The sequence below is a fragment of the Tiliqua scincoides genome, chromosome 11 (assembly GCF_035046505.1).
Source record: "Tiliqua scincoides isolate rTilSci1 chromosome 11, rTilSci1.hap2, whole genome shotgun sequence".
Lineage (NCBI taxonomy): Eukaryota > Metazoa > Chordata > Lepidosauria > Squamata > Scincidae > Tiliqua > Tiliqua scincoides.
This window is the reverse complement of record NC_089831.1, coordinates 18508312-18524182: the sequence shown is the minus strand read 5'-3', so window position 1 is coordinate 18524182 and position 15871 is coordinate 18508312. Positions and strand designations below refer to the sequence as shown.

Below are 15871 nucleotides of genomic sequence, written 5' to 3'. Positions count from 1 at the left end.
ACATATGGTCATTGTCTGATGAATTCCCTAGTATTAAGCTTTTTCATAGCATGTAAATTTTATTCATTGCATACATTTTCTATAGTTTTATTAATCATTGTGGAAGTGGCTTTCTTCACCACAAATTTTTTTTCTATCTTTCTAGATCTTTTTTGATCGCTTGTCTTGTGGATATTAGCAAAAAGCAAAAGAAAATGGGTGTCAAAACCTTTACCCACAATTCCCCTGCTCACAGCCAAGAGATGCTTGGAAAGCTTAATATGCTGCGTAATGATGGACATTTCTGCGACATCACCATTCGTGTCCAAGACAAAATCTTCAGAGCACACAAAGTGGTACTGGCAGCTTGCAGTGAGTTTTTCCGTTCCAAGTTGGTTGGTCAGGCAGAAGATGACAGCAAAAGCGTGCTTGACTTGCACCATGTGACAGTGACTGGGTTCATGCCACTTCTGGAATATGCGTACACAGCAACCTTGTCCATTAACACAGAAAATATTATTGATGTTTTGGCTGCAGCTAGCTATATGCAAATGTTCAGTGTTGCTAGTACCTGTTCTGAGTTCATGAAATCAAGCATTTTATGGAACACTCCCAGTAACCAGCAGGAAAAGGTGCTAGACACTGGGCAGGAAAACAATGCCGGCTGCAACTTTACCTCTCGAGATGGCAGCCTTTCTCCTGTTTCTTCAGAATGCAGCGTAGTGGAAAGAACCATTCCTGTTTGCAGAGAGTCACGGCGGAAGCGCAAAAGCTACATAGTCATGTCGCCAGAAAGTCCACTTAAATGTAGCACTCAAACAAACTCCCCCCAGGTTCTGAATCCTTCAGCTTCCTATGCAGAGTCTAGAAGTCACCCTGTAGACTCTTCCTTAGCTTTTCCTTGGACTTTCCCTTTTGGAATAGACCGGAGACTTCAGTCGGAGAAGGTGAAGCAAGTAGAGAATTCTCGGACTCTAGAAGTGCCTGGTCCATCTGAAGCATCCAGAAGAATTGCTGATTATGTGGCCTGTGAGAGCACAAAGGCCAGCTCACCTCTGGTGATAGAAGAAGATGTGCGAGTCAAAGTGGAAAGGCTAAGTGATGAGGAAGTTCATGAGGAAGTATCACAGCCTGTCAGTGCATCCCAAAGTTCTCTGAGTGATCAGCAGACCGTTCCAGGAAGTGAACAAGTACAGGAAGACCTTTTGATCAGCCCACAGTCATCTTCTATAGGTAGAAAAGCATAACGTACATATTGTATTGCAGGTTTTTTTTCTTGGGGGGGGGGGAGCAATATGCAAGTTCTTTATCTTTTCATGTAAACATTCCCAGCTTTAGTGTTTTCAAACAATCCAGAAAAAAACTGTTTTCATTAATGATGCTGACTGGTTGTCATTGGACTTCAAACAATGTATTTGGGTCATGATAGCATGGAGTTGTTAACTACAACTCCATGTTGTCACACTCACTTGCAACTTAAATCTTTAATTTAGTCAGCATCCCCAAGAAGGGGTGGTGTCTGTTTTCTCTGCCTTTATCCACTCAAGGAGGAAATATCAGAGCCGTGCAGTCATGCTACTTCAGCTGCATCATTGCTTAAGGAAGCAGGAACAGGGTTGCACTGACACAAGCCTCCACGTATTTCTGTTGCTATTTTTGCATCACGCTTTGAATAGCTCTTATGTTGACAGTTCTATATTGGCAGCATTTCTTGCTCAAATTAAATTGCTTCAACTGCAGGGGTGTTTGCAGACTTAATATTTGTGAATCTTCTTTGAATAGAAGGCACACAAATGTGAATGTGTTACTCATTATCTCACTAGGCTCTTTATACCTAATCTGCAAGAAATTTGAGTGTGTGGTTTATAAATTAAAAAGGGGGAAACGGGATTTATTTTCTGGCAGCCGTTAGCATCGCTAGCCTGATGTAATTTGACCCATGACCTTAAACACATGAAAGTGGGAGTTCAGAGAAGAAGTTGCCAATGACATATGATCAATTTTGTGAAATTGTATTGCATGAATAGAATGCCATATAGTTTCTTGCACCACTTAATAAAAAAAACAGAAACTTCAGCAGACGTGTCCCCCCCCCAGTTGAAATCAATATCAAGAGGAAAATTGTAACTTTAGGGTTTAGTGAGGTCCTTAGTGTGCTGACCTAAAAGATCCAAGCCCTGATCCAAATCTCTGTAGGTGCTCTGATACGCAGCCCCATACCCAAGTGCTTCCCTGGTGTGTGTGAATATTTACAACCAGACAGATCTCCAATACTAAAGTGAATGAGAAAATCCCTGCTTCTGCTGGTGCTCTGCGGGCACCTCAAGCAGCTGTCATTGCAGAATGTTAAACATCAGTCAGTTCCAAGAACTCTTGCAAATGTTAAAGACATAAAAACAAAACAAAAATCCCAGACATTTAGAAGGGAGACAATACTGACAGGGGTTATTTCAAAAATGAGCAAGTACTATTTTAAAAATAAGAGATGGAATGGAGTATATTTCCTAGGGATTCCAGTATATATTTAGCATATCATCTGTTTTCAGTGATGTGCTGTGTGTCAGATGTATTATTGATAGTGCCTGAGTTTGTCATAGTTTACTACTCTATTTTTTCCCTATTGTTTTTATTTTTGTGGTCTCCCTCCATTACTTGCTGCTTGTTTGTTCTCTCAAAGCCATAGTTCTATAAGGTAGGGTCTCAGGGTCTGGGGCGTAATTCAGGACCTAGGCTACCAGGATTTTCTTCTGGCATTCTGTAGGATAAGGCTATTGCTAGCTGTTCTAGTGACCCTGCACAAATCTCCAGCCAATAGAGTATCCTTATGGGGAGATATTGATCCTGGAGTTTTTAAATGAAGGTGAGGTGTGGTGCTCTTGTGCAACTGTTATTTGTGCTATGGAAATAGTTCTGGTGGCCTGCATTTTGGTTCTTCTTGGGTATCTGTTTCTTTTCTGATCTGTTCCACTTCTGTGATAAAGATCAGCAGAGAAAGGCAGGCAGCAGTCCATTAAGAATCATTCCTTTTCTCTGGTCAACAGCCCAGTCCTATGAATGTTTAATCAAAAGCAAGTTGCATAGTGATCAGTTAGTGTGTATAGGTTAGCAGCCTTTGAAGCTGTTTCATATTAGTGCTTTAGCTGCCTTATACTACCAGTCTCATTGGTCCACATAGTCCAGATTTGTCTGTCTCAACTAGTAGCGGTTTTCTGGGGTGTTGGACACAGGCTCTTTCCTAGTCCTGCTGTCTGAGATTCTTTAACTGAAGATGCCAGGGATTGGATTGAATATGGGAGTGTCTGCATGCAAAGCTGTTACTGGGCTGTGTGGGCCACCCCTCTGGCAGTGCTCCCAATAGTAATGATGTAGGTATAGATGAAACAGTATTAAAATAGGAAATGGTAATTCCTTACACTGGGACTCGCTTATCCTCAGCGTAGTAACAACCACTGCAGTAAAGATCTTGCCAATTCTAATCATTTTTTTCAGAGGGACAGCCCTGGGTTCTGGACCACCACCATTGTATAAATCTTATCAAAGGTTAATTGTTCTGATTTTTCACAATTAATATTCTTAAACATATTGAAATACAGTAATAGATTTAAAATTAAATTTTCTAGGGATTTTGTTCCATTTTTGTGGGATAACTACACTGCTTAAACTTATTCATGTTTGCTGAGGCATAAGTCCCGCTGTGCACAGTGGGGATTACCCTCAAAACAATGTTCAAAGTATTGCAGCCACTGTTAAATCATGAACTGGCCACAACTCTGCACTTTAAGAAAGGTGACCAGGGTTGTTTGGACGAGAAAAGACAGACACATGAGGATTAAAATTCTCAGTAATTGAACTGCAAACATGATCTGTCCAAAGCAGCCCTAACTGTCAGCTGACCTCCAGGATGTGCTTTCCATTGAAGAACATGTAGTTCCGCCAGCACCATGTGTTGAAAATTTTGTGAGGTAGTCTCTGTCCCCACACTACAGAACTGTCTTCTATCAAATCCTTAGGAGGATTGGGCTACTACATTCCCTATGTGCTATTTTGATTCTCAGAGTTAGGAAAAGGAACTTGTTAGGAGGGAATGTGGGCTTTAGTAACTGCTTCTTGGTTGAATATTTACTGAGTACTCTAGCCTCTGTGCATTGCATATACTGCTTTGTCAGTTTTAACAATCCAGGCCTTCATCTGAAAGCACACAATTCAGCCACTTCACTAAAGCTAAGGAAATCTGGGTCTGGTCAGTGCTTGGATGGAAGACTACCTCATGGTATGCCACTTTGGGCTCTGATATGGGGCATACATGTAAATAATGCAGCAATCATACATTTGGCTTTGCGGCAATAGGCCTGCCCTCAATTATGCACATCTTATTCCCATCAAAGAATCCTCTCATTCCAAACAAACCAAATGGATTATAATTTGTTCTGTCATTTTGAGTCATACAATCTTGACTATTGAGGTATTTATTAAGCTCTCCTGGGACTTCCCTGAATTTTGAAATGTTTGCAAAGAACTCTGAGCCTTTACTAGTGCTGATTTTTGTGAAAGAACTTCAGCATGATTGAGCAATCATGTTTTGGGGAGAAAAAGAGTGTAGAAATACATTATGTAGAAGGCCCACCTTTACTCCTCTTCACTTGCAGACTTGATGTATGTTGTTTCTTTGACTACCTAGGTTCAATAGATGAAGGGGTCACTGAGGGGCTGCCAACACTCCAAAGTACTTCCGGTGGCAACGTTCATGCAGATGACGATGATAGGTATGTACCCACATAGCGTAAAGTGTTCATCAAGGCCTAGTGAGCTGTCACTGACATGTCGCAATCTGAGAACATTTAGCTGTGTACGCATGTGTACCCTCTGTTTTAAATAATGTACAGTCAGTGTCTAAGGCAGGGGCCTCCCAACTCCAGCCACAAGTCGGATCTGGTGCACAGTATAACCATCTCAGATGTGTGGGTGGCGAAGCCTTACTGTTCCGCCCCACAGCCTCCTTTCTTCACACCCAGTCTTTGTAGAAACTTGTGCTGGACAGCCATTTCCCCCAGAAAATCAGGGTGCAGAGCCTCTGGGGTGCAGTGGAAGCAGTTTCCCAGGGCAAGTTTCTCAAAGATCAGGTATGAAGACAGTAGGATGCGCGGTGGAATGGTAAGGCTTTGTCCCTGCCATGCTGTGCCATGCCCAGATCTACAATCCTGGTGTTCCGCAGGTCAGTTTGGAGACCACTGATCTTAAGGGATCACATGCTTTGGAGGAGCAGTAATAGACAATGCTCAGTAACATTCTAAAATGTTTCTAAGTTTCTCTCCTTAAACCAGAAAGAAGTTTACATTTAAGTGCTTTTTGGTGTTGCTATTACTTACTCTTTGTTAGAGTTTTTCAGACTTAGTAGTGAACCTCCAAAAGGGAAAAAAACTGTTCAGGTTTTCCAAAGGTATCAAAAGATAGGTAATTCAGTCTTATGGTATGTTCCTTTTGCTTTCAGTCTGAGTTGGGCAGGCAAAAACAACAGGAGTATAGTTACATGGAGGTCCACAGGATGCTTTATGGTTCACAAGAAAGGTGGCCATTGTTGAAGCCCATTCCAAAACACAGTTATTAGAGATGTCAGCCATAAAGGATCATGCTGTAAGTTTCTAATACATGCTGTTAATGGAATAGGTTTCCATTTTGGTTGAATTTGTTAAAGCCCTCCTTGTTATACATGATGCTGTTCTAGAGCCTATGTGGCATTAGCCTTAATCAGAAAGATGTGGGTTCAGATTCCTGCTCCAACTGTGCAAAACGTGCTGAGTAATTACCTAGAGTAATTCAAGACTAATGTGGGAATTTAAATTTAAATTCAAGTCTCAGGCCAAACAGATCATCCCCTCAGCAACCTTCTTTATCTTACTGACATTTCTCAAATGTGATATATACAGTATGCACATCATTTTATGGGGAAAAACTTTTGTTGACTCTAAAAAGTTTCCTGCAGTAATTGCTGAGTTGCAGATTCATGGTGACAGTATTTTATTGGTAGAGATGGGTTTTTTTCAGTGATAACAAAATTAAAATACACAGCACCACTTTCTGCACTTCTCATTTTTGTAAAAAAAAATAATAATAAACAAACCATTCTCTAACACCTGTACATGCATATGGCTGCATCTACTGACTCTATACCACCTATATCACCTAACTAGTATACTTTTAAAGATATTATAATTTATAATTATAACTTATAAAAATGTGCCCTTGGAATAAACACATAACACCACTTTTTGCACTTCTAACTTTGGAAAACATTGAAATCTGCAAAAATCTCAAAAACCTTTCCACCCACATGTATTTATTGGTAACTCTTTACTTTTCATGCCTTTGTCACACATTTGCCAAGTACTATAAGACCAGTTGCAGAGTATTTTAATACAATGCAGCACAATAAACTTTTTTACTTCTTAATTGGTAGCTTATACCTTGTTATTTGTGTGTTTGAATTTTGTTTGTTTTTTGCCTATCTACTTCTGAAAGTAGTTGTTTGATTGTTTACCTCTTTAGATTGGAGAACGTCCAGTATCCTTACCAGCTCTATATTGCTCCTTCAACTAGTAGCACAGAGAGACCCAGCCCAAATGGTCCTGATAGACCTTTTCAGTGTCCAACTTGTGGTGTCCGATTCACCCGTATTCAGAACTTAAAGCAGCACATGCTCATCCACTCAGGTAAAGATCTTCATTGTTGCACTTCAAAAATGTCAAGTGTCATGGTAGCTTGAGGAACATGTTGCTAAGAATGAACCAGCCTTTGGACTCTGGAAGCAGGAGAGTCCTGAGATTGTAGAACCGAAACTCTTCTGTACATCTCCAAAGCGTAGCAGGTTGACTGTGGTCATTCTGGGTTTGAAACAATTCAGGATTTCTGCATGTGTCTGCCAAAATGTGTTCCAGCTGCGTTTTAGCCTTTATGCAGAACCCTGTGCCCATAATGTGGAAGGGACTGGATAGAACCTTGCTTTAGGAGGATATCCGTGGTGCTGTTTACCCCACTACCTTAACAGGGGTAAAACTTAGGAGATGTGCAATGGAGAGGCGGAGCACCAGATGCTTTAGGCTTTGTTTAGAGGTGAAGGAGAACTTCAGCCTGAACGACTGAGCAGGCTTGCTTGGAAGTAAAACCCACTTACTGCAGATGCCGCTTGGCACCTGATTCAAAGATTTATATTCTCAGCTTTCTGGAAATAGCTTCTGATATTTTAAAGCTTGGCGGGTGCTTTTTTCCTCCCCCTCTTCCCTCCCCGCTTTTTAGAAGCTTCGGATTACAGCTTTTGTGAGTGGACATAACTGCTGCCTTCACACTCAGCAGGAGCTGGCATGTTTCCTCAAGTGGTTTTCAGTTGTGGCGAGTCAATTTTTTTCTCCCTGTCTTCCCACAGGCATTAAACCATTTCAGTGTGACCGTTGTGGGAAAAAGTTCACCCGGGCTTATTCGCTAAAGATGCATCGCCTGAAGCACGAAGGTAAACGCTGTTTCCGGTGCCAGATATGTAGTGCCACTTTCACTTCCTTCGGGGAATATAAACACCATATGCGGGTTTCTCGGCACATTATCCGCAAGCCTCGGATTTACGAGTGCAAAACATGCGGCGCCATGTTCACCAACTCTGGAAATTTAATCGTTCATCTGAGGAGTCTGAACCATGAAGCGTCAGAGCTAGCAAACTACTTCCAGAGCAGGTGAGGTGCACAGCAAAAACCTATCAGGGAAAATGCTTCTTTTCCTAAATCATCTCTTCCTGCTTTCAGCGCAGCCTGTAGCAGTACCTTTCCCCCTCAGGTTGCCAGTTCCTTGCAGCCTGTTGGGCTGCTGCATCCCCAGTAATGGTAATCTCTGTTCTGCTTTTGGAGTGTGTCAGCTATATTTAAATACATATATCAGATCATCAGAAAGATAAGTTGCATTCAAACTGTCTCACTAAATTAAGCTGCCACCCCAGTTTGTTCTTCAAGAGAATTTATAACTGTGCAAAAAGCATAATTCCTTCTTGCCTTTCTATTTTCATAACTGCTCTCATAGCTGCAACAAAAAGCAACGAAATACTGTTTAGGTGGTTGGTGAAAAGTGTAGTCTGCTCAAATACTTTTTCTCTGTGGAGAGGGAGATTAAATGCAGCTGACATGAAACATCTCTTCCATTGTTGCAAAGAAAGAACACCAGAGAGGAGTTTGTCCCTTTAAAAGTCTCATTGATACCAATGGGGAAAGTTTAGCACATGCTTAACTCTCCCATTGTTTTCAGCGGGATGTGAAATTGTCTTATTGTGAATGGCACATGCTCAGAAAGAACACTTAAAACATTCTGGAGCACAGGATGTCAACTTACAGCCTGTGTGCCAGATCTGGCCCTTATCCAATGTCATCCAGCCCATGCAGAGCTCAGCTTGGGAGGTGAAACTGCCATGCGCCAGTCAGGGAATGGCAGACTTGCCTGCCTAGGCTCTGCCATTTCCTGTGCAGTACATGGCACATTGCTTTGCATCCCAAGCCAAGCTCTGTGCGGTCACTTCTGGGAGCTGGGCAACCTGGGAGTTCAGTGATAACATCATCACCAAACATCCGACCCTGTTGCTCAAAAAAATACCAACCCCTATTCTAGCGCATTTACTTCACTCCATTTCATTCTAATTTACTTTGAACATTATTTCATTATAACCAACTTACCATTGGCCACAAATAGCATTTAATGAATTTTTGTGGAGCTGTTTGTGTCTCTGTGTGTCTTGAAACCATAATTATGTATGCATGTTCTGTTGGTTTCTGAGTCCAGATCTGTCACAAATGTGAAATGTTGATGTTTACTTTGGTTTAAGTTTGATATTTCTCAGTGTGTAAATCAGTGTGTCACTCACCAAGTTGAGCAGAAATTTTGAAATAGTGAGTTTAAAGCCCCTGTAAAAAAAACAAAACTGGCTTGTTTATTAAATTGTGTAATCTTCCTAGACTGAGGTGGCCAAATAGTGGCTTATGTGCCACATGTGGCTGCTTGACATACGTATAATGTATGATTTGTGGAAATATTTTGGCTGAGCTCCTTTTTGTATCACAGTTAATATAAAAGGTAAATGAAAATTTTTCAAGCTTTATAATTATTTACTGGGTATAAACTGAGAGTTCACTGGATTAAAAAAGTATGTTTAATGTTCATGGTGAATAAATATATTAAGAATTTAAGCACTTCTTAAATATGGTGGCTCTCAAACATCAAAGTCTATCATATGTGCTTCTTAATGTTAAGCACGTTTGGCCACCCCTGTCTTAAACTATGAAAAATCCAGCAAGTCATGGGGAAACATGACCTGGAACTCTATGTATTGTCTGGGTATCCCCCTCTTAGAACCTCTGTAACCCTTCTTTTGTCACCGAACTGTAGATCAGAACCACGACCCATAGTCTATGGATGCAGTGAGGCACCATGCATTTCTTGTTTCTCTTGAGAGTTGTTAGAATATGAACCTGCACCCGAATGCGAAACTAGCATTAGGTGGAAAAAAATACAAAATAACCTTCTGATGTACTTTTACAGGAAAAATTTGCAACCTAAAGTTAGTTTATATGCTTCAGCCTCCATGCAGATGCTGCTTTAGATTTATGCATGTCTTGTTTCTCCATGCTAGTACAAACATCTGAAGAGAGGTTTGTGGTGACATAGAGACATTATAATTATGAGTATCGCAGTATGCAAAAGGAAATGTCACATAAGCAATTTGAAGGATCCACCGCATAACAGCTGTAGTGTGTAAACTGGTCCTTATGAACTGCTGTCCTTGAGACAATCTTAGCACTGTGCTGTGAAGCCAGCCCTCCTCATCCCCTTATGCAATGCTGAAGTTAGGACAAGTCTATTCAATGTTTCACTAACAAGTCTCTCCTGAACTTTGACCCCCCCTTGTAGTGATTTCCTAGTACCGGACTACTTAAACCAAGAACAAGAAGAGACCCTCGGCCAGTACGAGCTAGGAGAGCACGGATTTGAAAGCAGCTCCTCTGTTCAAATGCCTGTCATTTCACAGGTCTCATCAACTCAGAATTGTGAAAGCACTTTTCCCTTGGGGCCTCTGGGTGGGTTGGCAGAGAAGGAGGAAGACATGCCAGAGCAGCCAAAGACTATTGCAAGTGCCGAGGCAAACCGAGATGATCCCCCGAAACCGGGGCTCTCGTCTATTACTATTGAATAAGTCTAAAGTTTGGTTTCATTTTTGTCTTTTTGGAAAGTGCCTGTGTTTTTGGTCTTGTACATTTTAATTTATGTTCAGAAGGGGGGGGAGAATGTACCCCTTTTTATTTTGTAAGCTATGCTGTTTCAAACCATAAACTACAATAGATGTTACACTATTTTCACGACCAAATGGTCACTTCTGTGGAAACATTTTAAGACTGAATGCACAGTAAGGTTCTGTCAGAAACTCATGCACTTCTAAAGAAAAGCCAAGCACACAAAACTGCATTGGTAGTTTCTGATTCTGCAGTTAGAACAAATCACTAAGGGGTTTTTTTCACCACAGTTTATAAAGAATTTTTAGCAAAAGAAGGGAAATTGGTGGCTCTGACAATGACATGTTCGAGCATCAAAATTATTTAGTGTTGGTAGACATTTTGGGTATTGTTGCTTAGAAGGAATAGTTTGGTCTCTTACTTATCTCAGACATGCTTACCATAACCATTTCTACAGGACCGCTGTTTTTTAAAAGTGGGTGATGATTGGCTTTGGGGGAACAAGGGGAAATGTGCTCAGGAAAGCTTGACTTGTGGGATGCCACTCTGTAGAAACTACCCATGCAAAGGGCCTTATCCAGGTCTCATTCTCTGAAGTGGTACTTAAAGAAATCTTAGTGATATTTAACAACTTGGAAGAGCAGAAAAAAATACGACAAGAGAGTTTGGAAAGGGCAAATGAGCTTTTGTGCATTCATGTGCTGTTCTGCGGTTATACATCTATGTGTGTACTTAACTGCGGTTTTATTAGTCTGTTTTAGATAAAACAAGCAATTTATTTTCTCTTAAGAGGCCAAGTTTCTAACCCAGTAGGGCTTGTTTACAAAAGGCCTGTTAGCAATGATAAAATGTTCCTATTCTAAAACATTTTTATACCCTTGCCAAGCTGGTTTCATAAAAGCCATTACTCTGGCTACATACACAGCTCCAGCAAGCAATAATCTGAAAGACTTGTCATTTCGTTCTTTCCTCCACCCACACGTTTATAAAAGGTTGTAAACATGTGAGAGGGCTTTTTCAGGGTTGTTGTTTTTCTTAACCAACATCTTCTGAATTTTGTATAGAAATTTAAATTAAGGGTTAAATTAAGGATTCTTATCTGTTCACTCTGCTTCAAATACCTCTAAATGTTTTTGAGTCTCAAAATTCCCCTAATGTTGTTTTAAAAAAACAAAACAAAAAAATGAGATTTGTTTGATGAGATACTAGTGACTTTCATATAATTGTCAAACGAGGATGAAATAAAAAAGGGCTGATAGGAAAAATAAATTATGTAACTTCAAAGGTCAAACAATAGAGCTGGTATCTTATGCAGCAATAGTTGAAGGCTGTGGAAAATTGTGGAAATCATAGTTTCAAAGAAATGTTATATTTCTGCTTATAACAAATCCATAAAACCTAAGGAGACCACTTCTGTCACTTCCCTGCTACTCTTGGAAAGGGCTTCATGAATAAATTTAAATGCTGTTGATAATCTAAGTTAAATAGATTTTTCTTTCCATGAACGTTAAATAAAACAATATTTTCAACAAGGGATTTCCCCCTCTGAACATCTTTCCCCATTTTCAGGATTTTGGATCCATATTGAAGTACATCATATGATAGCTCCATTGTCAACTTAAAAAAAAATGACATATTTGTTAAGTGATTTTTGGATTCTAATAATTCTGCTGAACTATTAGAGTATCCATTTCTTTGTTCCCATAAATGCAGTGTGAAATTGGATTGAGGTAAGGCATCTGAATGTGTCGTGTAACAAAATCATATTTGGAACATATGTCTGAATGGTGGAAAAAGCACATCTATTATGTATAAATTCATACTTTGCATACTTAACTAGTATGCAGTTGAAACTCTTATCAGTGAAGGCTTTTGTTCTGCCTGCACAGTGCATCTTACCAGTATATAAGGCCCACTATGAGAAATAACTTGCTAGCTGAAAGTGTGCATTAGATATGTGCAAATGTAGAGCAGGTGATCTACATTAATAGATTTGTATGAGATTTAAAACTTGATATCAAATCATGAACTGCTTTTTGGAAATGTAATAAGATAAACACTAAAAGAAGACAGTCATAAAAATTGTGTTTGAACTCAAGCTTACTTTTATTGTCCTTTTATAAGGTTAAAATTAATATAGTTACTGTTCGTGTGAACTGTGGGCTTCCATCTTGGTCAAAGTACAAAAAAACTCGCATCCTCTCATATGTATTCAGTATTGTATTTTTAAATCTCAGTCAAGTAAAGGATTGGTTCACAATTCTCCCTTTCACAGAGAGAAACTTTCTCTATACATATAAATATTTCCAATCAAAGGAAGATCCTTTCTCCATAGAGCTGCCTACCAGTGAAATAAATCTCTCTATATTGCTTTTACCCATTCACTTTTTGGAAACGTTTGCTTGTTTATTCACAGAGAGACCGTAGGTGAATATATCCAGGGTCTAAATGCAACATATATCTACCACCTTGACTTGTGTTTAACTTGAAAATGCAGCTCCGCTTAATTCAAATTAAATTTAACATCAAGATAAGTGCACTTAGGCTGGCAAAATAAGTAAGATATCAACACAGTATATTTGAAGTCAGGGGTGGCAACTGGTGGCCCATGAGCTGCATTTGATCCCCCTCTCAATTATAACTTTGAGAAAATTATTTCCTCCTCCTCCTCTTTATCCAATAGACTCTTAGGGTTCAATCCTAACCCACTTGCCAGCACTGACACAAGGGCTGTGCAGCTCCGAGGTAACAAACATTCCCTTACTATGAGGAGGCCTCCATGAGTGCCACCCAACTGCAGGATGCAGCACACACCCCACTGGCACAGCTATGCCAGTGCTGGAAAGTTGGTTAGGATAACACCCTTATCCAGGCCTGAGTAACTAGTTTTTCAGCCACCCATCCATCCTGAACTCACGCAGGAGAATGACTTCAGCTACTTTGCATTGCTCCTGGACTTCTCACTTAGAGTGTGAATGAACCAACAACCCCAAGTAGAGAGCTGCTAACGTTTTTATGGTTCCTCAGGGCTGGCCATCCCTGCTTTAAATCAAATGAAGCTTAAATGTATTTTGTTTTTTCCAGAGCACCATCACAAGAATTTATTTTGTGGGCTAAATGATGTTTCCAGTGCAAGACAGTAAAAATTGTATTTGTTTCAGTGATGATGTAGAATCCTCTGAAGCAACTTGCTTTGGGTTTATGGTTACTATCCAAGTTATTCATATGGAGGCTTGATGGGAGCTACATACGTGATACAATGCCCCAAATATCAGGACGTACTGTACCGCCCTTCCTGCCATGATTTGTGAGGGAAAGAAACTTGTGTTTGAATGGAAAGCGTCTGTTCCCACACAGGGAATCCATAAAGAGAGGCACAAATGGGGGTAATATCTGCACCTGATAACTCCTCCCATGGAATGAGCAGGAGTTGCAGGCTTCAGCAAGGACTTTAAAAGATGTGCTTGTGTTCTGTTTTACATACAACACAGGACACCTACTAATGCCAGTTGAGAGTGTGTGTAGATGGCACGTTTCTCCCAAACTGCAACATGGAATGTCAGTTTTGTATAGCACCATGTCTATCACCTGCTAATAGTTTGTTTCCCTTGGATGCATCTTTTAGAAGTCAGTTTGACCTCTCCTTTTCAAGCTGACCAATTTTACACTTGCTGCTCTAATGCAGAGCATAATCATCAGCAGAGTCTTAGAGAATAGCTCTAGTTTTGGCACTTATCCTTAGCCTGAAAAGTGTAAATGTGAATCTTTTTTTTTTTTAATGCAACCAGTGCCAGTGTAGCAAAATATATATATTATATATATATTATATTTTATAAAACCGTAGTCCCTAGGCCCCAGAAGAGATTAAAATTGTATTTTTTTAAGGATGCATTTGCAAAAAAAAAGAATTTAAAGAGTGGCTTTGGCCAGTTTTTGTTTTGTTACAAATTTTTCTTCACCAGCCTTGGGATAGCAGAGTGCTAGACCCTGTTTTCCCTACCAACATCACCTCTTTTGTAGAGTCTGCAGAACATAGAATGGTTCGGATGGCATTTGGTATAATAGAGAGGCCATTTCTGCCCCAGGTTGCCTTTGTGTAGACAGCAAGTCTTATTTGTTCTGACTCTCTTTTGTCAGGATACGAAAAATTGTTGCTACAGTGACTGACCTAAAGTGTCATTAGGAACAAGTGGTCCCTGCCTAGATCAAGGCTTGTGTTTCTGCCATACTTACAAGGCTTTGGGGAGTGATATGGGGCCAGGAAACAACATGAGTACGATAAGAAATCAATAAATACTAGAGCTCATCCGTATAAGAGAGCATGTATTTAAAAAAAAACCCAATAGGAATCTATTTTTAAATGCAAGAATAACTTGTTATTAAAGTCTCTGGTATGTTTTTAATTTTAATTCTTTGTACAGGATCAGAGTCTTTCAGTGGGTCTTTGAATTTCAGTCAGAGGATTGGTTGCGTCACTGATGCACCCTGGCCTTCTAGGAGGGATTCCAAGACGCTTCAAGAAGATGGTGCTGGGTTGGTTGGTTGGTTGGTTTTAGGTCCCCAGTGTTTTCTGACTTCAGCCTACCCACTGGAAGTGGGAGTGCCCCCAGCCCACTCTTATAGTACAGTCTGGGCCTTTGGTAAAATTCTTGGGGGGGGGGGATACGGAGTAAAGCTGGAGTCAGAAGTGTGAGTTGCAATGTTGAGGGTCACGGCGGCAGCAGCAGCCCTCTCCCCCCCCCTTCAACTGTGCCAGTCTTCAGTCACCAGCCGCCATCTCATAGAGCTTCTCTTGTCTGTGCTGACCACAGCTAAGCTACTTGGCATGTTTGACTTAAATGGGAAAAAAAAATGTTTTTGGGTTTTGTTTTGTTTTTTTAAATGTTGAAATACACTTTGCATTTTATATACTATATCTGGCTATTAGTATTTTTCAGGAACCCATAGTTCTTGGTGGCTATATATATATTTTTGTGACTTTTTGTAAACTAAAGTGCCGTTTCACTGTTACAATCATTTCTAGAGTTCTTGTAATCAATGTGAATATCATGGTTTTTTCAAATCTGTTCTGAGCCTGTAGTGTTCGCTTTTGTGATTCTCTGTGTAATGTATATATTCTGTATAGTTACATTGTACTGAAATATTAGCTTGTTTGATATAAGAAGAATATGTATTGGGTACCTTTTTTGCTAGCCTGGTTGTTATCTTTAAAAAAAAAAACTTCAAAAATAAAAAAAAAATCTCCACTGGTCCCATTAAGTCAAAATTAAGAGGGAGGAAAAATCTAGTTTTGAGTGTCTTTGGATAGAACATGATTCTAAGATTTTTCATTAAAATATTAATGTTTTATGGAGTAAGCAGCTATTTCTGTGTCCTTATTTCTCCATCTCTTATTTCTCCATCTCCATCAAATCAAGGGAGGGCACCAGGATGAGCTCTCTTGTTATCTGGTGTGCTCCCTGGGGCATTTGGTGGGCCGCTGTGAGATACAGGAAGCTGGACTAGATGGGCCTATGGCCTGATCCAGTGGGGCTGTTCTTATGTTCTCTCTGTATATAGGATTTTCAGTAAGGACAGGGGCTGCTATGAGCAAGGGGAACTTTATGCATGCATGGATCAAAGCTAGCCTGTAATTCCAT

The 15871-nt window shown here is 40.1% G+C and overlaps 1 protein-coding gene across 2 annotated transcripts in view; it reads left to right on the top strand.

The window, feature by feature from the left end:
- Nucleotides 1-15589, top strand: part of ZBTB44 (zinc finger and BTB domain containing 44) — a 34244-nt gene extending 18655 nt beyond the window's left edge. Inside the window, exons 2-6 of one of the 2 annotated variants that reach the window (XM_066639562.1) lie at nt 146-1212; nt 4658-4742; nt 6523-6686; nt 7397-7697; nt 9913-15589. In XM_066639562.1, the coding sequence (XP_066495659.1) occupies nt 195-1212; nt 4658-4742; nt 6523-6686; nt 7397-7697; nt 9913-10195 (1851 nt within the window). In that variant the 5' untranslated portion in view covers nt 146-194 and the 3' untranslated portion in view covers nt 10196-15589. The remainder of the gene's footprint in view (nt 1-145; nt 1213-4657; nt 4743-6522; nt 6687-7396; nt 7698-9912) is intronic. The other variant, XM_066639564.1, reaches the window with a different exon arrangement.
- The last annotated feature ends 282 nt before the right edge of the window (nt 15590-15871 follow it).